We start from the raw sequence: 24,599 nt of genomic DNA on the forward strand, positions 1-24,599 counted from the left end.
AGTTGTAATGTACACTAGGCTTAACAAAATCACGTATGTTACTATCAGTCACGTATGTTACGGTGTGTTACGATTTCACGACTGTTATTGTACAATATTTGGCGGCCATACTCTATAATAAATACTGCCAGGTAAAAATCCTCGAAATTGAAGAGCAAATAAACTTGTAGCCTCTAAATAGACACTTTGTTATATGTTTTTTAACAGACTTCAAAAAAAAGGAGGAGGTTATCAATTCGGCCGTTATGTTTTTTTTTATGTATGTACACCGATTACTCCGAGGTTTCTGAACCGATTTACGTGATTCTTTTTTTGTTCGATGCGGAATGATGTCGATTTGGTCCCATAAAAATTTCATTCGTACAGGCCCAGTAGTTTTTATTTTATGAGCATTTTTGTCCGTAGGTATTTGTAAATTTTGCAAGTGCAAGTTTTCGTATAAAATATCTTTGCTGTCATGAATTTTATACCTAATTAAGTCATTTGAATACTTCAATGAAGTATCCCATGTTTTGTTTAATTAAAAACTAAATTTATGCATTACATTGAAGATATCAACTTAATGTCTATTTCCTGTTTCGGTTCAATTTTATATTTTTCATTGTCTATTTTTCATCACAAAATACGTTTTGACTATTGGTCAATTTCTTGGTCGATTTAGTAGTCACAGATGAGTGTCAATAGAATCAAGTAGGGAGAGTCCCCGTTAAAAGTATTATTATTATTTCCAAAGAATATATTTAAAAGTACAACTAAAGTAATATCTCCTAAATACTGTGGTACAACCGCTTACGAGTATTAATTCTTTAGAAGTACGATGTGAAAAGTTCCATGACATGATGACAGTATAGCCCTACGACTGCATCCATAAACCTTTGTTTACGACAGTTTATTTACCGATTACTAACAACACATGTCTTCTAATCGAAGTCTATATAACTAACTGCGTAAATTCATTGTACATAAACGTTCTCAATAAAAATAACAAAGGATTTAAATTTTCTTCTGGTGATGATTATTATTATCCATGTATTAGTTAATGGATTTAAATTTTGATCTTTTAAATTATAATTCGAAGGAATTGCAATTTAACACAATTTAAAGGAGGATGGCCATATAGGACCTGAATGCGAACATTAATCATCGGTGTATCAAAAAATAGTCATTTATGCGTGCTTTTACTAACGGGGTCTAACTTATTTTTTTCGGGCCGGGAAAATGTTATGTATTAATAATAAATAAACTCAAATTCATAACATTTTTTCTTGTTTGAACGCATCCAAACGTCTTTCATTTTTACCTGTGGTATGCGTTTCGTTTTCACAGCGCAGAGAAGGTTAATTAAGCGATTACGTTTAAAAAAAATACAAGAATCTTATATATAAAAATGAATCGCAAAATGTGTTGGTAAGCGCATAACTCGAGAACGGCTGAACCGATTTCGATAATTCTTTTTTTATTATATTCCTTGAAGTACGTGGATGGTTCTTATGTAGAGAAAACATAAATATGTACCACGGGCGAAGCCGGGGCGGACCGCTAGTAATAATATATATTTCTTTGTTTTATTTCACCTATTATATTTTATAGCAAAAAACACTAAGAAAGATATAATTTATAGATTTAAAAAAATATTTTTTGCCATACATACATTTAACAATATACCTGAAATATGTAAAACGGAACCTATTTTTTACCGGTTAGACACACAGGTTAAATAGATGACACATGACACGCGTAGCTGGCTTGCTGTTAGCGTCGTTGTGTTCTGAGCGTTTTTCCTGTGTTTTTAGTGGTTTTTCGCGACTTGGCTTTGACTACGGACTCCGATTGATCTTTTTAATTTGACGACTATTTGCTATTGCCCCCTGGACACTGATAACGCTTTGTGAATCGGTTCAGAGTGCCGAGAAACATCTCGTTTGCTACAATGAACCCGAGTCAACGGCCCATTCATGGACGTTTGCAGTGTATTAATTGCAATATCTGCATTAATACGCTTCGCCGCTTCATTGTCCTGCAACTTGACTCCAGAATCATATCGTTAATCAGTAGTTGGATCGATCCGATTATCGTAAGTTTTTTTTGCTATGTATCGAATCATTGATTACTTTCAGCTCTATGAATATAATACTAACCTACAAGATTTTTGTTTCCTTATTTCCAGATCACTGAAGATGATTACATTTGTGAAGCTTGTCACGATATTGCAATGCGTGAGGTTAATGATGCGTTAACCCGTGACAGTGGTGAACAGCAGGTTGCTGGATCCTCTCACCAAGGCCACACTCAAGTGTGTGTTCTATGTGGTCTCTCAATATTAAGGCGACGAAGTGACCTTATCTTGAGAGAAAATGGTTCTTATTTGGACAGAAGTATTGCCAATATTGTTCAATCCAGGATTGCACCACGACAGGTCAGTAATATGCCCAGAAACAAAGCTAGCAATAGTCTTGGATTATAATTAATTCAAGTTATCACAAAGTAATTTATACTAAAATGTCGTATCTTTTATAGATAATATCATCTCAACGTATTTGTCATCCTTGCTGGCTGAAATGCAGACGATCTGCACTTCGAGCCCAAGAAATCGAAGGATTAAGATCATCGACTCCTGTTGAGGAAATAAGACCGGAACCAGATGTTTCTAACCAAGTTATAGAACATCATGTAGAAGCTGAGGAAGACAGGCAAGAAGATGCGAACGTACCTGATCAACCGGTAGCAGAAATTATTCTACAAAATTATAGACGGGCTGCAAATACAGCTTCTCATTGTTTATTTGCTGGATGTGTCAATACAAGTTTGCATACTATTTCTGACTCTTTCAGAGCCACTATCTTGGGTAACTACAAGTTTTATATACCACTTTTGGCAAGAGTTTGTGCAGAGCATTTATATGGCAATAACTGGGACAGTCTGTATGATTTGCCAAGCAGCATTAAAACTTTTACTGTGCAGCAAATAGAACATGTGTTCTCATTTGTTGCTTCAGAAAAAACTTATTTAGACTTTAGTAGTTTAGAAACTATTCAAGAGATAGATGACAATTTATTTTTTTATTGGATTGGAAGATCCAAGCAAGATTTTATTGCATTAGTTAATGAAGTTCCCAGGATCCAAGATACTCATAGAGGTATTTTGGGCTTGGGTACATTATTAATGAAATTAAGGACGGGGGAATCAGATGACAGAATCTCAAAACTGATAGGAGTACCCCGTCGAACAATGGAAAGATTAATGAACAAAGTAAGAGAATTGCTCGTACAAGACTTTGTTCCTAGTCATCTAGGACTCTCACATATTTCAAGAGAGAATTTGCTACAGCATAATTTGCTCTTGCCAAATGGTATATATAATAATGACAATAATGAACAAGTAATCTTGATTTGTGATGGTACTTATATTTACATAAACAAAAGTTCGAACTACATGTTTCAGAAAGATACATACTCCTTACATAAGTACAGAAATCTACTGAAACCATTTTTAATTGTGGCATGTGATGGATATATTGTCGACTGTGTTGGTCCATTCAAGGCAACCACTTCAGATGCAGATATAATGACATCTCTAATTAGAAATGAGGATTCTCCTCTCAGATCATATCTCCAAGCAGATGATATATTCATTTTAGACAGGGGCTTCCGAGACTCCGTTGGCATGTTACAAGACTGCAATTATAGAGCTTATATACCAGAAACACTTCTGGAAGGCGAGCATCAACTAACAACACTTCAAGCAAATAAAAGTAGGTGTGTCACTATTTGTCGTTGGGTAGTGGAAGTAGTTAATGGGTATTTTAAGAGAGATTTCAAATTATTACGACATGAATATTTCAACAAGACTGTGCCACACATGATGCAGGATTTTTCAATAGCAGCCAGTCTTTTGAACAGGTTTGGTGTTCGCCTAAGAAACAGAGATGATGCTGAGGAAATGTTAACCATTTTAAGAGAACGGATGCTTCTACAAAATAATTTGGCACTAATGGTAGAGAATACTAATATGAATAGAAGGTCTTCTGACTTTAATAGTATAACAGCAGATAGGGATAACTTAATAACGTTCCCTAGAATGGAGATGAATGAATTGATTCTATTTGCTTTAGGAACATACCAGATTAAGCAAGCGCGATCATATTACGGAGAGCATATCCGATTTCATGGTGGCTACAGAATAGAGGTAGCCAGTGAAAGCATAAATGCAATGGAGTATAATTTGAGAGGAAGTGACAATAATATTCTAATACGAGGAAAAATCAAATCAAGATTTATATCTAGGAAGAAGTATTATGTTTATATTTTAATTGAAAATGGAAAATCGGGGAGAGAAGGAATAATTGAGTACTGTTGCAACTGTTTGGTAGGGCGTCGAACGGTTGGATGTTGTGCGCATACTATGACATTAGTATGGTACCTTGGATGGGCCAGATACCAGTCCAACATTTCTGCTCCTGCTGAGTTCTTAGATTCTGTGGTTGTAAGAGAAGATATAGAATAAATTAATAAAACTACTATGCATGTTTTATTTAAAAATCACCTTTATTTTTCTTTTGCATTTGTCATGACAGAGGCTTTGGCAGTGGTATACTTATTTAATAGTACCACGCACATTTCGCCAGTTATGTTTTGAAGACCCATGTAATAGTTGGAGACCATACTGCCATCAATAGAATGGATAGAACAGTTTAAAATATTTTATTGTTATTTGCATGGTTAAAAAAATAGCTATGTACCATTATAAGTACGTACTCATTGGTGGACTGCTTACTGTTTCAGGGCATTGCTTTCCCTATCAACATTTTAACTACCAAAACCGCAGAGAAATCGGTATTTAAGTAAATGTTAATACCTAAGTGACGATGAATCCTCATAAATCCATTCAACATGATTTTGTTTATTACATATGTCACTACAGTGTTGTAATGGCTTATATAACAATCAAATAAATAACATAGGCTACGTCGTCTACCATTAGAATTTAGTTATGGCTGTAGGTATAACTCTAAACCATGTTCATTATATACGTAGCCATAACCTCAAAAATGGCAAATAATGTATAAATTCTAAGCTCCACCACTTTCAAATAATATATTTACAATGTGGGATTGCTAAGGGTGGTTAGGCGAACCATTTAAGCCCTATATTAATCATGGTCGCGACATTTCATAGTCAGGTCTTGGTATGTATGGGCAGTGGCCGATGTCCTTTATGTATTGAATGAAAAATAATTTTCTTCAAAGATTAACAATGACATTTGTTTAAAACGTACAGATATTGATATTATTAAACCAAGATTAAACCTATCACGCCATCTATCGAATATGTCATAAAACTAACTTTGAATTTATGTTATCGATAGAGTCCAAATCTAAGGTCCAAATGTTTATAATATTTTTTCCTAGAAATGGAACAATTGGAATAAATACTCCTATTGAATTTATTTTCGACTTTATTCTGGAATGTATTGCCAATTTTTATAGGTACAAACGTTTACATTATACAAACCTAAAGTTTAGTGCAGCTTGTAGTAATTACATAGATTACTAAACAAAAAATAATCGAATTACTCAAATTCCTTTAATCCCAGATACGCTCCAATATATTTTACGGAAATTAAAACTATGTTAAAACATATTTGAACCATTTATTAAATTTATATACATAAGGATCGCATATTAACAGGAAAATTAATATTTTGTACACAGATTTACCGGTCCGAATTGCTCGTTACGCGATTCAGTTGTTGTCTGAAATATAATAAGCATCAAAATATGCGTGCGTAATACCATGGACCAATGTAATACTAACATAACAGTTTATTTAAACTAGATACAAATAACTTGGGCATTAATAATTATTTATTAGACATCGTTTGTCTTGTCAGTACTGTGAACAAAAGGATCTATTACAAATTATCTACGTATTTATGCTTTATTTAAGAATGTTCCGCTTAAATTTTCATATTATCTCTTGAATGAATGAGGAGCACAAATAATATTTCAAATAGGGTTTTTTTTTAAATTATCATCTATAAATGCTATTCACGCAATTATTATAGCTTGTAGATTTACTAAAAGAATATACATGAAAGGTTAAATAAGTAGATCTGATGACGTAAACTGTTGTGATGAGTGTCCATTTCATTTTACTAGGGCCAAATTTAAATATTATTTTCTTTTATATTTTTAAGTGAAACTTCTATATCGGGGTTGGGTAAAAATTTAGTGTAACATTTTTTCGTTACGCGTGACATTTTACCGTTTCGCGCCATCTTTTTCTTATCCCTACCACGCGTGATTCGACGTATTTCTGTAAAGTTGCATATAGTTAATTATTTTTCAAAAAATAAGGTCATAAAGAAGTTTCACTTCTTACATGTGTACACTAGTACACGCATTTTTTTAAATTACAAAGTATGAAAACTATATCTCAAATATATAAGGTTATCACTTTTCAATGATTGTTTTTCCTGCTGTATGCGGTGTATTTTTTATACATTACATTTGAAACTAATATCTTTCTTGCTATCGAACATAATTGTAAGTACTATAATAATTAATATGGTACTATATCGATGTCCACGCACCCTTTGATTCCTTCTATTTCTAGTTAGCCGTGTAAGTTAAATTGGATGATATAATAGTATTTAAGAGCTAACATCTAATTTGTATGTGTTTATTAAATGTTCTGTACAAACTTAACGGTAACTGCAAGAACAGCTGTTAGACTCGTCTCGATTCGGTCTAAATTACAGATCGTACAAGGCGTTTAAATCTTAATTAATACAAATATATCTACAAGGAGACCTAAGCTAAAATTTTGAATAACAAATACGAGAAACGATGTTTTGATTCCACAACCTCGAAAGCCAATCAGTTTTGTCAATCAATTTGCGTTCATATAAATCCCGACGACCGCTCTGAGACAAGCTCATTTCTTCAGTCGTTCAGGCTTCACCCACACAGCGTCAGTTATTAGTGTACAAGTGACGAAACATAGTGTTGTGCTTTATATGAACTGCGGATTTGATTTTAGCAAAAATGAAGATTTTAATGCGAGCCGATACTCATTATAGTATCACAGTGAATGGAAATGATTATGAAAAGGCCAAATATACGTTCTCTCAGGTCTGTTACATTTAAGTAATTGAAATGTTATTCCTTGAGTATTTATGTAATAAAATATTAAATAAGTACTATTTATTGATATTTTCAGTTAAATTTAACTATGCCTGGTATTTGAAATTTATTATAGAAGATTAGTTCATTATTCTATTCGATAACTTTTAGGAAATTTAACTAAATAGGTAGGTAGGTAATATGTATAACTAAATTCATTGTGAATCCGGAAATATAAAAGGATCCAACCACTAATTTTGAACCGAGAGAATATGCAGAATGTCCAACCTTTCATACAAAATTATGTATAATATATTACACAGTTTACATACAATAATTTACTTCGAGACTAAGTGGATACAATCATAGTCGATGATTGCTTAAATTGACCATAGGCGTTTTGCTTGCGCTTCGTTGGCATAAACTTTAAATAACAAGCGTAGCGAGAAGATAATTATTTTCCTAGATTCAATGCATTCTTCTGATAATAACAAAAAATATGCACAAAATTGCCTTGAAAAACTCATTCAAAATGTCTTATAATGATAATAAATTCATTCCAATTAAGAAAAAAATATTATGAATGGCTAATTAACTGTGAAAACGAACCATTGTTTTTAATCAAATTAAAAATACCATTTCGCTAATTTCTTTACTAGGCATAAATACATTGGTGATTAATAGAAATAGAACTTTACGATATAATATGTAGATATCCTACATCTCATGTGTACGTACTATAATACTGTAGGAAGCTTTTTCACTGTTTGATTCAGTATCGTTGTTATTTGTGACACAATTCATGCTACAATCAAAGAATACCTAATAATATTTTATAGAACATAAGTGAAGTCCCATGTCCCCTAGTGGGGTAACCGGTAAGGGGCAGATGCATTATACATCTGTTTCACTGATCGATTTTCTTTAGGGACAAGTAGGTGATCAGCCTTCTGTGTCCTACCAGACCGAGACTTTTTATTAAGCTATTGCATAGCTTCTATCGCGGGCCTTGAGCGCGGGGACCGAATAGAGAAATTCCGTAACGAAAAACCTCACGCACCCCACTCCGACGGGCGGAGGTGTGGCTTGAAGGCATGCTATGCAATAGCTTCACCGCGGCAGTCCCCGAGTGCCACACGTCTTTTTTTTTCTTCGTCTCCACCGGGAATCGAACCCAGGACCTCTCGGTGCTACGATCACCCGTCAACCACTGTACCAAGGCGGCGGTCATAGAACATAGTTAAATATAAATTAGGACAATAATTAGTATCGCACCCAAATTCGCACACTTGTACGCGAGATGAGTGTGGTCATAAAATAAGAATGTCACATTCAGAATCTTCCTATTATGACTGTGTGAAATTAAACATTCGTATTGCTATGAATTGTGATGAAGCCTTATTTTACATTTTCCTTTAAGTAGTTGATTTTTTTTAACAAAACGCTTCATTTTTGGTAGGACGTAAAACTGTTAGGTAGTTTAAGTTTATAAACCATCCTACACCTTCATACATTAAAAAAATAGCTTTAGAGATCAAAATGAACCTACTTATTAAATACATAGGTATATGTACTATGTATGTATGTAGGTGTCCATCTGATGAGGGTCATCCCCAATTATTTTCTCATTTATTAAACTCATTTTTATAAAAACCGCAATAATATGACAGCTATAAATAATGTTTGGTATAACTTCTTTTTAGGTTTTAGCCGCTGTGGCTGTATCATTGGGTTCAATGATAGTCGGGTTTTCGTCAGCTTATACTTCTACAGCGTTAGTTTCAATGCAAAATGATACAAGCATAACAGTCTCAGAAGCTCAGGTACATGATTGATTTGTTAAAAATGATTTTTCTCAAAATGCTTACTAAATCCGATTAATTAATTTTTAATTGCTTACAGTCTAGTTGGATTGGAGGACTTATGCCTTTAGCTGCTTTAGCTGGAGGTGTTATCGGAGGACCTCTCGTGGACCTTATAGGACGTCGAAAGACACTTTTGTTCACCGCATTCCCTTTTTTTATTGGATGGATCCTAATCGCCGCTGCAAACGTCGTCCACTTAATATTAGCCGGCCGAGCTATTTGCGGTTTATGTGTTGGCGTCGGATCATTAGCTTTTCCTGTTTATCTAGGAGAAACTATACAACCTGAAGTCAGAGGTACTTTAGGGCTATTCCCTACGGCCATAGGAAACATTGGAATTCTGATTTCTTATATAGCCGGTAGATATTTAGATTGGTCCCAACTGGCTTACTTGGGAGCGTCGCTGGCAATTCCGTTCCTAGCATTGATGTTACTCATCCCTGAAACACCCCGTTGGTACATTTCACGTGGACGGACTGAGGAAGCTAGAAAGGCGTTACAATGGCTGCGAGGAAAGAATGCCAAAATCGATAACGAAATGCGTGATATAGCTCTATCCGATGCCGAAATTGAAAATGCTTCTTCGGTTAAGGAACTTTTCAATAAAAAATATCTCAAATCAATTTCGATTTCACTTGGCCTTATGGCGTTCCAACAGCTATCTGGGATCAATGCAATTATTTTTTACACTGTTGAAATATTTAAAATGTCTGGCAGTTCAGTGGATCCATATCTATCAACAATTATTGTTGGTGTAGTCAATTTCATATCGACGTTTATATCTACAGCTTTAATCGATAGAGCAGGTCGTAAAATGCTCCTATACATTTCATCTGTATCTATGACGATCACATTGATATTATTAGGTACATTTTTCTATGTGCGTGACGTGCTCAATTTAGATGTGACAGTAGTACTCTGGATACCACTAACATGTTTAATGTTATACTTGCTTGCGTTTTCATTAGCTTTTGGGCCGATACCTTGGTTGATGATGGGTGAGATATTACCCGCAAAAATAAGAGGAGCTGCTGCATCGATTTGCACGGCCTTTAATTGGCTATGTAGTTTCATAGTAACAACTACATTCCACGACATAAAATCTGCCTTAGGACCGTGGGGTACATTTTGGCTCTTTGGTTGTATTTGTTTTGTGAGTTTATTCTTTGTTGTATTTTTCGTACCAGAAACCCGGGGTAAAAGTCTTGAACAAATTGAGAATAAGTTGACTGGTCGCAATACTAGGTCGCGCCGATTGAGTTCGATTGTAAATATTAAACCATTGCCGAGTGGGTGTTGATATGATTTTAGTTGTGTTTTGTAGTGTGATAATAAAGGGTCCAAAAAGAATCTGTACCATAAATTAATTATTCTATGCTATTAGAAAAAAAAAAAACATTTGCAATTGTTAAGTTGTATTGCAATGTAATATTAATGTTATGTCTAAGAGATATTAGTTCATGTTAATTGTTTAAATGTGTGGCAAGTTAAGATATTAAGGTTTATAATAGTTTAAAAATAAGGATAAGAATAATTTATTGTTTAAGAGACATTATTGTACTTATTTATTGTTATTTATTATAAAAATCTGATTTTATTAAATGATTTTAACAATACTGACTTTTACTAAGTTATTCATATTTTTTTCCTTGTTTCGCAAAAGTCCTACAACCACTTTTTTTACTACAAAATGCCTAATAAGAGCACTTATTAACCATTAACTGATGCATCTAACTAACGAATAGTCATTTACAAATAAATATGAAAGAAAAAGAATCTATAACAAAAAAAAAAAGAATTTCTATACAATGACTTAAAAACAAATCAGATTTATGTTAAAACTAGGTGTCCACCCGCGGCTTCACCCGCGCAGTTAAAGAAAAACCCGCATAGTTCCCGTTCACGTGGAATTTCCGGTATTGCGTCATTTTCCCGGGATAGATAATAAGTAGCCTATGTCCTTTCTCGCGTATCAAAATATCTCCATACCAAATTTCATGAAAATTGGTTCAGTAGTTTAGGCGTGATTGAGTAACAGACAGACAGACAGAGTTACTTTCGCATTTATAATATTAGTATGGATGGTAGTAAGCATCTTAGTTATCAATCAATATTATTAAAATAACAAAGGCTATTACAATCACAATGTTTATACATTAAATTTGAGACAAAATGTGTAGCGAATGAGGCCTCTTGTATATTTAAAATTATTCTATGAAAATGCAAAAAATATGATAATCATTTAGTTATTAATAAAACTATTTAGCAAGACAGAAGGATCTTCCTATTTGCCGGACAATAAATCATTTATAAGAACAGACATACATAATATTATTTAGCTACTTCCTTAAAAGATCATCTGTTATTTGCATAATATTTCTGTGTTAGCATAAAGTTAAGGTCATGCGATAAATATTTTGCATGTTAACTAATAGTTTTACAATAGCTACATCTATTGTAGGTATTTAGTATTTTTACAACTTGTTTCGATAAACTCTAAGAACACTCGGTGGATTTTGATAAAAATTCTCACTATCAGTAACTTGGCCTAAAATATTTAAGTAACTTTAGTTAGTTTAAGTACTATCGCCATTGTATGAAAATTTATTATAAAATATAAGGTTTATAAATTCATAGTGCGAGTCAAGAACTGATGTAATGCTAGCTGTTTAATTGAAGTGTGAGTACAGCAACTCTCATACAAATTTATTTAGATTTTGCTTAACTTTCCTTTTCCAGCAGTAAAAATTGAACCAAATTATAAAATTGTGAATATTATGACACATACCTACTTATCGTTATGGGGGAAGTCACAAGAACATTTTATGAATTCTGCTATTCTGGTGAAAATATTTGTTACAGTGAATTAGTTGCACTATTTTATGACTCAAAATCAATAGATATTCAAGAATGCTATTCAAATTTAACATGAACGCTTGATACAACTTTGACATATTTATAAAGCTTGTGTTGTAATATGAAATTACTAAGTACTTTAGATCTCAAGATGGATAGACAGGTATATAATTGAGGAACAGAGAATCTTCACTCACCCATAACCTGAACTCTGCAAATGGCACAAGTATCGCACTCCACATCCCAGCTCCACATTGCCACAGCATTCCACTTTTTAAGAGTGAACATTTTGTCAGATTTCTGGCAATCATTATCGCCGCGATCACCCGCTTCACAATCTTCCCCGGACATTGTTATGAATTCAATAATATCACAAATTCTGTTAAAAAACTGTTTATTTTTATTTACAAAGCAAGGTATTTCAATTTTCACTTTGATTTGACATTTGACATTGACGGTGACATTTGACAAATCGTTTGTCTAAAACAGCTGCAGATGACTAGTTTTTTAGGTGTGGATACTAACCAATTTGCTTGGTGGATATAATAAACTATTATAAATTAAAAATAGAAACAGAAGCATGGAAATTTTCGTTGAAATTGTTTTCACTCATGGTGAAAGGATTTGAATGATTTTTTTTAATGTTTGATTTGATTCTTTGTCAAGAAAATTTAATTTTTGGTCACTTTGGCCCGCGGCTTCGCCCGCGCAGTCAAAGAAAAACCCGCATAGTTGCCGTTCCCGTGGGATTTCCGGGATTGCGTCATTTTCCCGGGATAAAAAGTAGCCTATGTCCTTTCTCGGGTATCAAAATATATTCATACCAAATTTCATGAAAATTGGTTCAGTAGTTTAGGCGTGATTGAGTAACAGACAGACGGACAGAGTTACATTCGCATTTATAATATTAAGTATTATTATTGTATAAAAACAGTTTTTGATGTAAATAAAACAATAATATGGTACACTAATGTGATTTATTACGACTTTATTATAACATTAACTAAAAGTAACATACAAAAAAAATTACTAATTAAATATACATAAATAAAAATAATTATAAGTAGGTATCATAAAAATATTTACAATAACAAGACTTAAATATTAAACAAACCAAAATGTAAAAGGTGGGATCATGAAAGTCAACCAAGTTAAACTGAAAACAATAAAAATAAGTAGGTAAATCAAAGTGATGTGTGGTTTTATGAAACCACGGTAAAAGTGAAACTTTTTTTCACACTACTTAGTAGACATTTAACTAAAAATTATCGTATTTGTACGATAATTATCGTACGTATCGTGCGTCACGCGACTTGCGCTACACAGACCAAAAAGTTTTATTTATTAAATTCGGTGGAACTTTTAATAGAAAAGAACAGCCAAACCCACCACATATTAAAACAAACTTTTAATGCGTGATTTGAAAACAGAGACATGAAAAATGCATGAATACGCTTATGTAGTAGTTTTTATAAGTTTATTATTATAAGTTTAAATGCAGTATCAATACCTACGTAGGTTCGTAGAACTAATGTTTGTCAAAATGTCACATACCTTATAAATATTTAGAATGCAAGGCTTACAATTAAAATAATTTTACTAAATTAAACAGAATAATAGAAACTCCTAGAATTAAACTTAGGCCAGCAGTTCCGGCGCTACTGAAACATCCTAAGTCTTCGATTTGAACTTGATACCTGACATTGTACGGGAATCTGCATGTGGGTTCTGGAACAAACAAGGATAATATCACGAACGATGTTTATGTTTTCCATAAAACTATACAGTATACGTTAAGATGTAGGACGTAGAAATATAGAGCACGGTAAATAAATTATGCCTGTACAATCATGTAAAACATGTACCTACCTATAATTATTTTTAAAAAGAGCGTGTGCAGAAGACGTGAAACTTCTTTGTCAAGATTAAAAGATACCAAAATCGTCGCCTTACTCTATGACGGGAGGGTATTGCCACGACGCGATCTTGGAATTTTACTCTCAACGCGCCTAAAGAAGTTTCACTTCAAAAAATTGATACTTGACACTACTCTTACCTGTACATGTAGCGCTAAGACTTGTAGTATCGGTAACTTGTGATTGTACGGATATATAGAACGGGGGACAGGCACCAACCGTCCAGTGGCCATCGCAGGCACCCCGAAGGCTTATCTCCACATTACCGGACGCGAGGGTTTGGCAAATAACGGCATTCACATCATCCCCGACCATGGTTACATTTTGCCTGAACATATAAATATACAAATAAGTACCTAGTTACATACAATATGAAATATACATTTTAAGCAAAAATATGGATTTTGTTCATAAATATGAGAAATTTTTTTTATTGAAATTCTGTAAAATTACAAAGACAATAAAAAAAATAAAAATCGTTTTTAGATTCAATAACACAGTGTACAAAAAATAAATAAATAATAATAAAATAATTAATAATTAATTTGCAATTATTCCGTATATTGATGGGAACTTTTTATACCTAGGATTGTTGTTGGAAACTATAATTATTAAGTATGCACTAGCTTACCGCCCGCGGCTTCTCCCGCTTTGTCTAAAACCTAATAAATTATATACTAAAATCTTCCTCTTGAATCACGCTATCTATTAAAAAAAGCCGCATCAGACATAGAGACAGAGAAAGCTACTTTGTTTTATACTATGTAATGATGATGATGATTAACATCCGTTTGATTATAAATATAAAAATCCTTCTAGTTCATAGTGCGTGCAACTATTTAGCAATCCGTGGTAGGTATAAGTTATATAATCACCTTGGTTGTGGAACAGTTCGTGATTGACAAACAACAAGGCTACCAACAGAGGAACCCGTTCGTGTAATCCGTACTTTACTGTTTTCGTTGTTACCAAAGAAATAATTGGGACTAATGGCGTAGAAATTTATATATCCCGGTTCCACATTATCGGCAAATTGTCGTGTTCCTGATCTCCATTCTTGCGAAAATGTAGAGCCGCAGTTTGGATTAATGATTCTTCTTCCGACTGAAATAAAAATGGGTCTGTTTAGAAGCTCTGTATTCCTGATATATCCTATTACATCATAAAATATGCATATCTGTATCTATATCTATCTTATTCAAATAAGAGACGACGTTAGGAGATAAAAAATCTGTGAATAAATAATAGGCTTTTAAATAAAAAACCTATAAAATAGCTGCAAGTACAATCAGTATAAAGCTCTTCTAGATTTTGGATTTCCTATAATAAATTTATTTTTTTCAATACGTAAGTACCTGTTTCAATTCTCGTAAGGATTGGATTCATAGCAATCTCCACATTTGTCCCTTCATTGTTCAGGGATATCGTTCTGATGTCATTATGCATATCACGAACCAAAGTCCATAAAATATCAAATTGATTCGTGGACGTAGCAAACAATACCCTAAGATCTAAAATGGACAAAGTAAATTATTATATCATGTGCATTATATAAATTACAATTATTTGGTAAATTCTACAGATAAATTATAATTACCTGGAACTGTCTCATTTAACTGACGAGCATTATTAATGATTTGTTCATTAATATTTAAATTTCCTGTATTTAACAGGAACAACAAGACACTGGAATTACCACCAACATAATTCGCAGTTTTCTCGTTCTCCAGTTCAGTTTGCATAGAAATTCTTATGTTTGAGAGCGTATTTTCAAGATTTACTCCATTAAGCACTGTAAAATGTCATTTTGTGAACAATTTATAATTGATAAAATCAATGATTAAAACATGAACATCTTTTGATATCTATTATCATTACCTAAAATACCAAAATGCCATATACTTCCAAGTTGATTAAAGTTCGACTATTTATGAAAGCAAGACATCGTAAATTGTCTCTTAGTGTTTATTTATAAATAAATTAATACTCAGACCAATTAGAAAATGTCACACATTAAAAAAAAACGAAATTCTAAATGCAACCTCATGCATGTATGTAGAGCAACGCAATACCGTCATCAAGTCAACAAGTCGCTACCATCGGATCGTCAAATTAGAATTGTTACCTCAACACATTCAGACTGGCTAAAGCAAACCACACAATACGTTAAGACACATAAGTTAGGTACATTATACATAAGAAGTTATAAGGCTAAGTTCAGGCTTTATTTTGTAATTTCAGTAAAATAAAAACTTGAGAGGCCCCGACGATAAAATGTAGAACTAAATATTTAAAGTAGAACTGTTGATAAGAATAAACATAAGAAGTTCTAATTGTAAGATTAATTAATATTGAACTTACATGTTTGGTGCCTTGCCAAAGTGTAACTGCTGTGAAATTCAGCCAATGAAAACGTTTTGTTAACAATGACGCTTCCGTCGAAAGCACTAAGTAGTGTCACACTTGAACCAAATTTCCCGACTTCAATGCCGTCCAGAAGGAAAGAAATAGCAGGATACACAGCCTGATATGGCCAAGCAGAGTCCAAAACAATGTATAAGTTTGTTTTTAATCTGTAGTCATTTGTAGTTGTTTCAGTGTTTATACAGCTTAGATCGTTTAAGTTGTTGGCTGAAAAAATACTTCTTTATAGATTTTTATCATACAAATACTTACAATATTTTGCATAGATCAATATAAACGGGGCTTACTTGTGTATGTTTGGAAGTTCTGTACTGCACTGGTGACTAATTGATCAAGCCCACTAACGATTGTTCCACGAAGGGGCATGCTTGTATCCAAAGCTGCAACAAATGCTTGAGATTCACCAATTAATGTATCCCGGACTATAAATTCTTGGCTCAGAGCTCTACGATTACAAGCTCTTCTAGCAGAATTATAGACACCATTCTAAAAATTGAACAAATTTATTAATTTTCAACTTTTAACATTTCAACATTTTACAAATACATAATTTCCTAGGTTTTTATACATAACATGTAAAGGTTTATTGAGACCCAATTTAAAAAATTAATTTGCATAAGGCGTAACGTGTGTAGACTGTAGAGCATTTGAGATAGTGTAATATAACATTTTACTTTAATCAAAATCTATCGAGTGCATCAAAGGCGCTGATACATATCATTTTACATCTATGACACACTCAGATAGTATTGTACTTATGTTGAAATCATTGATATCGTTTAAATTATTCATGATCACTGTTATTAAACAGACTGATATGATAAAATAGAGAATGTATAGTCATCTACATTTTATTTTTAGAAGAAAATTACATGGGTTGGTTTGGTTCGAGCGATTCATATGTTTATAATCAGAACTTACCCTAGGACTATAATACATATCAAGTAGCTGAGATAATTTCAATGTCCCGGAAGTATCTACGTTCGAGTTTATTAAAGTTCCGAGTACAAAGCCGTCAATGTCACCACGAATCTCTGGATCAGTCATTTCAACATTCAGTCGATTGTGTAACATATAATATCTGGGAGCTTGGGTAGAATTCCAGTTACCAGCAACACCGACGCTTATAGAATTTCCTCGTTCGGTTCCTTGTATGAGTACAACTTCCGCTATATCACCTACAACACACATGAAAATTATAAAGAGAAACAAAGTATTAACTAAACCAATTATATGATTTCAGGAGTTACCCAATTACCTGATAACGTAGCTGTAAATATCGAAGAAACCGTTTGCTGAACGTTAGAGTAATCATTCAGCGACCCTCTGGTTAATTCTTGTATAGGCACACGTTGGAACTGTGCGCCTCCTGCTATCCCAGCAATAACATGACCGGCAGATACAGCTCCCCATCTTGTAAATACTGCGCCTGTTAGCAGTGGACATTGGCTATCTCCTAATAATTGACGTTCTGATTTGGAGCCACCCATACTCGTGAACTCAACGTCACTTTTTGGATTATAATGCTGCATCTTTCCCATTGTGTTTGCTGATTTCCTGAAATATTCAACATGACATGGTCAGTATAATTTAGTAATTATTATTCAAGGTTTGTTTAATAGTCGATTTAACTTAAGTAACCTTATAGAAGTACACACTACATACTTACAGTGCGTCCAGATCTAATATTTCTACATCATCCGCATTGACCTGAGGTGGTGCATGTCTTGCAGTTCTTAGTGCGCGATATTGAGATAGTTGATTGCAACTATTCTCATTACCTCTAACTCGAGCATCAACAGTTGTTGAAAGCATGTGATGAAGAGCACACTGTGGTAATAAATTGTATATGAATTACGTTTTTGAATGTATCGTCGTTGGTTTTTAAAATAAAGTTGCAAATCATAAATACCTTGAGTGCAGAACTGATTGTGTTATTTGGTAAAGCTTGTGAATTTCCAGGTATTATTTTTGTTAATAATAGCCTATGTCTATGGAAGGAGTGGAAAGTTGGTGCATATGGAAGCACATTAGAAGATAAAACTGAACTTGAATCGGATTGATGAAATTCAATACCGTCTTGTCTGAACCTGTAAATGTTTAATGAATAATAAATATTATGGTGTGGTTAATAAACAAAAAGACGCGTTGTTGTATTCATATTTAATTTAAACTTACGCATGCAAAAGCTGTACAGCTAATTGTCGTAAGTCCATGTTTATATTAGGATTATCTTCTATTTGCTGTATGATGTCTATTAAAACAGGCAAGGTTGTGGGGGGTAAGTTATTCCTGTCAAGGAATTGTGGATTTGTATAGCACTCCCGTAGCTCTGGCGCTACGCTGGACTGTGCTGTTATTTGAGCATCCACGCATCTTGTGGCAATAAATAGCGTTATTGCCAACCAAATCATATTGTTTAGTTCTGAAATTAGATAAACGTTTAATTTAATGACGAAGTTATTACGTAGGAATATGAGGATATAAAAGAAAGGCATTTTATATTTGTTATTAAATGTGGTCTCAATTTAAATAAATGAAAATAGTCCATCATAGTAGGTATTTATTATGTTTTAGATTATGGCTAGCTTTATTATAACGTTCAAATGGGGACGTACGATAAGCTATCTATAATGAATTAATGTAAGTATGAAACAATCTGTGAATATATGAAATGGTATTTTATCAGTTGGGAGTGGTACGGAAAAATTGGATTAAGAATATCATCTCTACAAGTGAATATAATTAACATGCTCTCCTATTCTATATTATCTACTTTATATGAACTATTTTTGAATATTTTAAAGTATTATATAACATTAATTCTTTATTTGTACTATTTTGTTTACTATTAACAACATCGAGGTTAAGCAGATGTCAATTGTCTTGGTCCTAAAGTTAAATGTTTAATCATTTTTTATCTCGAAGTACCTAGGTAGTAGGTCAATGTCAAATAATAGAATCGTAAAAAGAATGCTTCAGTTATTTATTATTTTTATCATGGTTGGAAATCCAATGTAATAAACTGAAACGAACGTTTGTAGGGCAATTATTGTTTGGCTAAATGTCTTCACTTCAGGAATAGTTCTCTGTGAAAATTATTTGTAATTTTATTTCTACCCTAAATGTGGCTTTACACGTGACGTGCATCAGTCGTTACTATCTCTACCTACACTAAAAAGTTAATCTATGGTCTTTCATGATATAATCTCAATTTAATTGAAATAGCTAGTTTTCTTATAATTTATAAACGCACACCTGGAAGGAAGTAAGTCTACTTGTCTAGAACTTTCCTAAATATTTTGTTTTCATATTAACGGTGCTTTCACGCATAAAACTCACATATGCATGTAGCACAATGATAAATAGATAATCCTATTTAGGTCGTATTACCTGTCGCAAAATTAGTTAGATATAAAAATCCTTTCCACTAGTTGCACTTCACTATAAATTGTTTACACTGATCTCATGTGATTTACTTGTTTCAATTAAATACAATTATAACAGAAAAAAATCCCATTATGACAATGACACGCAATACGACGTGATTTCACCTCGGGCACACCTAACATATACCTCAAAATCGTAAAATAAAGGGCAGTAATATCCGATAAGATAATAAAAGCAGGTCTAGATAAATTTGCTCCGAATGATAGCTACACTGTGCAACTCGTTATCTAGGTACCTATATCTGTTTTTCACCAGCGATTACAAAGATAACGTCGATAACGGTGAAAAATTATTTGTTTTAGCATTTTCTTTGAATTCTTATGAAATGTATGACCAATCTTTGCTAAATGTTTTTTGGTATAATATGATTTGAATTATAGGTAGTTCAGAACAATATAAAGAAACGTTTCACAGGTCATGACTCATGAGATATTTAAAAAAGAGAGTACGGTATACTTGAATTATGATTTTTAACACGCAATTTCCGTTATACTATGCCATTATTGTGGTAGCATAACGTTACCCTTAGCCATTTATTATTATTTATGACTACATGACTCGGCGAACTTCGTATCACCTGTTACTTTTTTTTGTTTCTCTCCGTAGTCCGTTTACCTTCCCTGAACAACGAAAAACATTTCAAAACCAAAATTAGCTAAATCGGCCTGGCCGTTTTCGAAATTTAGCGAGACTAACTCAAACTCAAACTCAAACATTTATTTATTCAATTAGACTTCTTTTAGAAGCACTTTTGAAACGTCATTACATATTTTAACATTTACCACCGAACAAACAGCAAATGATTTTTATATACCTAAGTCTATAGATTGCAGATTGATATCATAATAAATAAAATACTACACCTACATAGGTATATTTTCTTATGTACATAGATATTTTCTTATATTTTATACTAACATACCAATGAAACCTTCATTGAAAATATATTCTCAATGAAGGTGTTAACTGGAAAAAAAAATTGAAAATCTTCCAAAAAATAATATGTAAACCGGACTTACGTATTTTTTAGACACCGATTATAAGAAGCTAAATAAAAGATTAAAAATACAATTTTATGAAAACAGCAAAAATATCGACGAGGATGGGATTCGAACCCACGCGTGCAGAGCACATTGGATTAGCAGTCCAACGCCTTAACCACTCGGCCACCTCGTCACATGAAATGGCTTGCGAATTTAGTGATCATATTCTTTTGATTATTAATTATTCCATATTTTATGTATTCTACAAACCATTTGTCACGATCTTAGTCACGATAGATTGTGATAAAACTCTTTTATGATATTTTTATTTTAAATAACATAAGAACCTATAAGATAGAACCATTATATTTATATAAAAATCAATGCCACTTTTCGTTGTAATTCCATAACTCGAGAACGGCTGAACCGATTTCGATAATTCTTTTTTTATTATATTCCTTGAAGTACGAGGATGGTTCTTATGTAGAGAAAACGTTAATATGTACCACGGGCGAAGCCGGGGCGGACCGCTAGTTATTTATAAAAAAAAATGAATAGTTTAATTGATAATTAATAATTATATTATTTGAATTTAGAGCACGAAAAATCTTTCACAATTGTTCTATAATTAAATTTTACTAAGCAGTCAAATAATATAAGAATTAGCAAAATAAATTGAACATATTTTCGTCTTTTTAAAAAAAACTAATAAACATTATATTATTTTACGTAGCAAACATTTTAAATAATAATTATTCAACAAAATAATAAGTGACATCTAGTAATAAGTCTCAAGTCAAATTATGTCATACGTTTGACACTTATGTGTCTTGTTGAATGAACTTTTTGTTCCTATATTCAGATGGCAGTGTTACAAAATAATACAGTGAAGCTTAAATAATGAATTTATATATACTTTATTTTTACACATAAGATTATACGGAATCCATGTAAGCAGTACTGATTATAAAGATTTGTATGCTAAGTGCGTTTTTAAAATAAAAATTAAATTATAAGTTAAAAGGAAGCCATCTATTGTATTTATAAAACATTAAATTATACATTCATAACAGATATCTAGATGGCGCTGTATTCAATTATTATTTGAACGATAGAAAAGAATAATGATCAACAAAGTCATAATTATTCTATTAAACACGTCCGAATTTGTTAGTTTAAATCATTAAATATTTATTTCATATCAGCGAGCATTCATATTCACGAGGTCGTCGACGGTCGAGTTTACCTTTATATTGGCACTGATTGGCACACAGGTAATAACTCACAAGTGTTTTTATATACTTATATCTAAGCTTATATCGTGGTTTTTCCAGTTAAAATATAATAAAACAACATATTAGGTATTACTTATTTTGCACGCCTCTTATGCGAAGCGTTGAGGTGGGTACTACTGTCACTTCGCGCAAAACATCTGATTTTTTTTGTTATATGCGTTCCTTTTTTCAGTGCGAGAGCTTATTTTCAGAGTTTTCGCAATTGAAAAAATGCATTCGTTTGAAAATGGTTACTGGATAATTAATAACGTCCAATGTACCAACCATACTCGTATAAATAACGATCAATCCATCCAGTAATCCAAGTTCCAACCATCCACTTATATCCTCAGAATAAATAAAAAGAATACAGGTCGTAGCTTGTGCCTCTCGAGTTATGTATTAATTTCAAGACATCTCTAATAGAGCAGGTAGGTAAATACACATATTTTAGACGGCAGACTACTCCTTTATATATTAAAAAATTACAAATTCTGATTACTTATACAATAATCTATATCCGCCCGCGGCTTCGCATGATTTTTCAAAGAAAAACCTGCGTTGCGCGATTTTCGGGATAAAAAGCCTATATCTTATTCTGGGTCTTCACCTATCTACATACAAAATTTCATTGTAATCGGTTCAGCAGTATTTGCGTGAAAGAGCATCAACAAATATCCATCCATCCGCATTTATAATATTAGTAGGATATTTTACGTAACATCTATGTAGATGAAATACAATTTAATCGATTCAAACCGTTCGGGCATCTGAAGGTTGGGTAGAGGTTTATGAATATTAACATACAAAAGGACAAAATTATAATATGAGAGAACGCGAAGACTTAAAAATGCAAGGACTTAGCATGTAAACCCCGGGATTCGCAAGCAAGACATCGAAGGTCTTCATACTCGGAAAATTTTACAGGATTACGAACCATCTCTTGTTTCAAACAATTCAATTTCTTGCGAAACTTTTGTACATAGAAGGTATGGAGTATTTCAAGAAAAGTAATTTAAGAAAATTGTTCATTTACGAATTGGATTACCTAAGTTTAATTTTGTTCATATATAAAATCTTAGATATTAATTATTGATGTTAAAAAGTAGATATTAAATTTTATATAAATCATAGAGGGCTACATAAATACATAGGTATATGTAGAACTGATATAACTATAATTTTTGATGGTTTATACGCTTTTACGAATGAAACTTTTAACGAAGGGAATAAATGTAACAGAGAAAAAGGAAACGTATGTTACAATCCCACTCATCTTACAAAATACAGTAGGAGTACCTATACGATTTCACGATAATTTTCTCTGGGGGTGTGATCCTTCCACGAGCTGGTTCCTAACATGAGTTGTACCTACTCTCATTTCAATATCAGTTCCAAGAATAATAAATAATTGTGTATCTTATATATATTAGAAGTAACTCTACACAGAATACAGATAAGACATTTTTAAATGAAATATAATATGTATCGTCCATAATATATATATGAATATTATATTCAGCGTATACGATAAAGCGCCTATTGATGAAAAGATGTCTGTAATGTCATTATCAACCCTGGCACCGGTGTACGTTTCAATAAAAGAAAATTGTCCATTTCCCTTCTTGGATTCAAGTACATACTATGGAGCTTACAATGAATTCATATGAAGCCACTTATATCGTTCAATATGGATAGAGGAAAATTGTCTGAAGGGCGGAAATGTGCGGTGGTCGAGATATTTGATTCGCAAGCCAATTTACTCATAAGATACTCATATAAATTGGATTTATTTAAATATCATGTTGTTACTTGTAACAGCTTACAGTTACGTACAGATTACGCACTTCTATTTTTCTCAAATACGTTCCTTTTTAAATTGAAAGAATTGTACGAAAATCTTTAAAATAGCCACTTTCAGCCGTCTATTTAACTTAATTCTTAAAAATTTATACGATAAAGCCCATCTAGGTTATACGATTGACTTGCTTGATATATTGAATTAAATACTGTTCACTGGTTTGCGACTTAGACTTAAGTCACTGACACGGAATTTAATACAGAAAGTTATTTAAATCAAATAAAGAATTATATTATACTAGTGGACCGCCCCGGCTTCGCTCGTGGTACATATTTCGCAATAAAAGGTAGCCTATGTCCTTTCTCGGGTATCAAAATATCTTCATACCAAATTTCATGCAAATTGGTTCAGTAGTTTAGGCGTGATTGAGTAACAGACAGACAGACAGAGTTACTTTCGCATTTATAATATTAGTATGGATTATTGAAATTATATTACAATAATAGTAAATATTTTTGTGGTTAAATAAATAATCATAACATCAACAAACAAGACTGTTCTTTCGTTTATTAAGGTAATGACAGAAGAAAGATGTAAATGATTTTTACAGAAATTAAATTTGTACTATGTGGAATATTTTTATAGGAATGCTGTTTCAACTTTCAGTATTTCAGATTGATGCATTAGTATAATTGCAAACATGGGGTAATTTCAAAAATTGCGATTTCCTCTTCAGTAAATCATTGCAAATATTTTTCAATACAGCATGAAAAACTACATAAAAATCAAGTCAGATAATAAATTGTTTAATCTCAAAAATGTCGTTTCATTTTTAACAATATAACTCAATATACAGCACGAACAGGGAACATTCTCGCAATTTGAATACGAAAGCACAGAATACAAT

The 24,599-nt window shown here is 32.6% G+C and overlaps 3 protein-coding genes and 1 non-coding gene across 4 annotated transcripts in view; 1 reads left to right on the plus strand and 3 right to left on the minus strand.

Annotated features, from left to right (window-relative positions):
• Nucleotides 1-12,303, minus strand: part of LOC123696790 (RING-box protein 2) — a 40,437-nt gene extending 28,134 nt beyond the window's left edge. Inside the window, exon 1 of the mRNA XM_045643192.1 lies at nt 12,042-12,303. Within this exon, the coding sequence (XP_045499148.1) occupies nt 12,042-12,195 (154 nt within the window). The 5' untranslated portion in view covers nt 12,196-12,303. The remainder of the gene's footprint in view (nt 1-12,041) is intronic.
• LOC123695632 (facilitated trehalose transporter Tret1) lies at nt 6,942-10,582 on the plus strand. The gene is made up of 3 exons (XM_045641557.1): nt 6,942-7,132; nt 8,827-8,946; nt 9,026-10,582. Exons 1-3 carry the CDS (start codon nt 7,046-7,048, stop codon nt 10,286-10,288), a joined length of 1,470 nt encoding a protein of 489 aa, XP_045497513.1. The 5' UTR covers nt 6,942-7,045; the 3' UTR covers nt 10,289-10,582.
• A 501-nt stretch (nt 12,304-12,804) lies between the features above and the next one.
• LOC123694383 lies at nt 12,805-19,770 on the minus strand. Its single transcript, XM_045639845.1, has 13 exons — nt 19,578-19,770; nt 18,363-18,609; nt 18,097-18,274; nt 17,854-18,014; nt 17,443-17,741; nt 17,106-17,362; nt 16,472-16,670; nt 16,122-16,391; nt 15,358-15,552; nt 15,116-15,271; nt 14,636-14,864; nt 13,901-14,088; nt 12,805-13,572 (listed from the first exon to the last, which is right to left on the minus strand). Exons 2-13 carry the CDS (start codon nt 18,596-18,598, stop codon nt 13,430-13,432), a joined length of 2,511 nt encoding a protein of 836 aa, XP_045495801.1. The 5' UTR covers nt 18,599-18,609; nt 19,578-19,770; the 3' UTR covers nt 12,805-13,429.
• Nucleotides 19,771-20,728: 958 nt separating this feature from the next.
• Trnas-gcu lies at nt 20,729-20,810 on the minus strand. Its single transcript has one exon. It is a non-coding gene; the product is annotated as a tRNA-Ser (tRNA).
• Between the last annotated feature and the right edge of the window lie 3,789 nt (nt 20,811-24,599).

Source organism: Colias croceus, chromosome 1 (assembly GCF_905220415.1).
Source record: "Colias croceus chromosome 1, ilColCroc2.1".
NCBI classification, from domain to species: domain Eukaryota; kingdom Metazoa; phylum Arthropoda; class Insecta; order Lepidoptera; family Pieridae; genus Colias; species Colias croceus.

Coding starts and splice junctions, on each gene's coding strand:
- LOC123695632 (XM_045641557.1), top strand. CDS start 7,046: ATGAAGATTTTAATGCGAGCCGATACTCATTATAGTATCACAGTGAAT. Junction 7,133..8,826: donor CCAAATATACGTTCTCTCAG/GTCTGTTACATT, acceptor ACTTCTTTTTAG/GTTTTAGCCGCTGTGGCTGT. Junction 8,947..9,025: donor TAACAGTCTCAGAAGCTCAG/GTACATGATTGA, acceptor AATTGCTTACAG/TCTAGTTGGATTGGAGGACT.
- LOC123694383 (XM_045639845.1), bottom strand. CDS start 18,598: ATGATTTGGTTGGCAATAACGCTATTTATTGCCACAAGATGCGTGGAT. Junction 15,272..15,357: donor GTTAAATGAGACAGTTCCAG/GTAATTATAATT, acceptor TGTCCATTTTAG/ATCTTAGGGTATTGTTTGCT. Junction 14,865..15,115: donor CCTTACGAGAATTGAAACAG/GTACTTACGTAT, acceptor TTTTTATTTCAG/TCGGAAGAAGAATCATTAAT.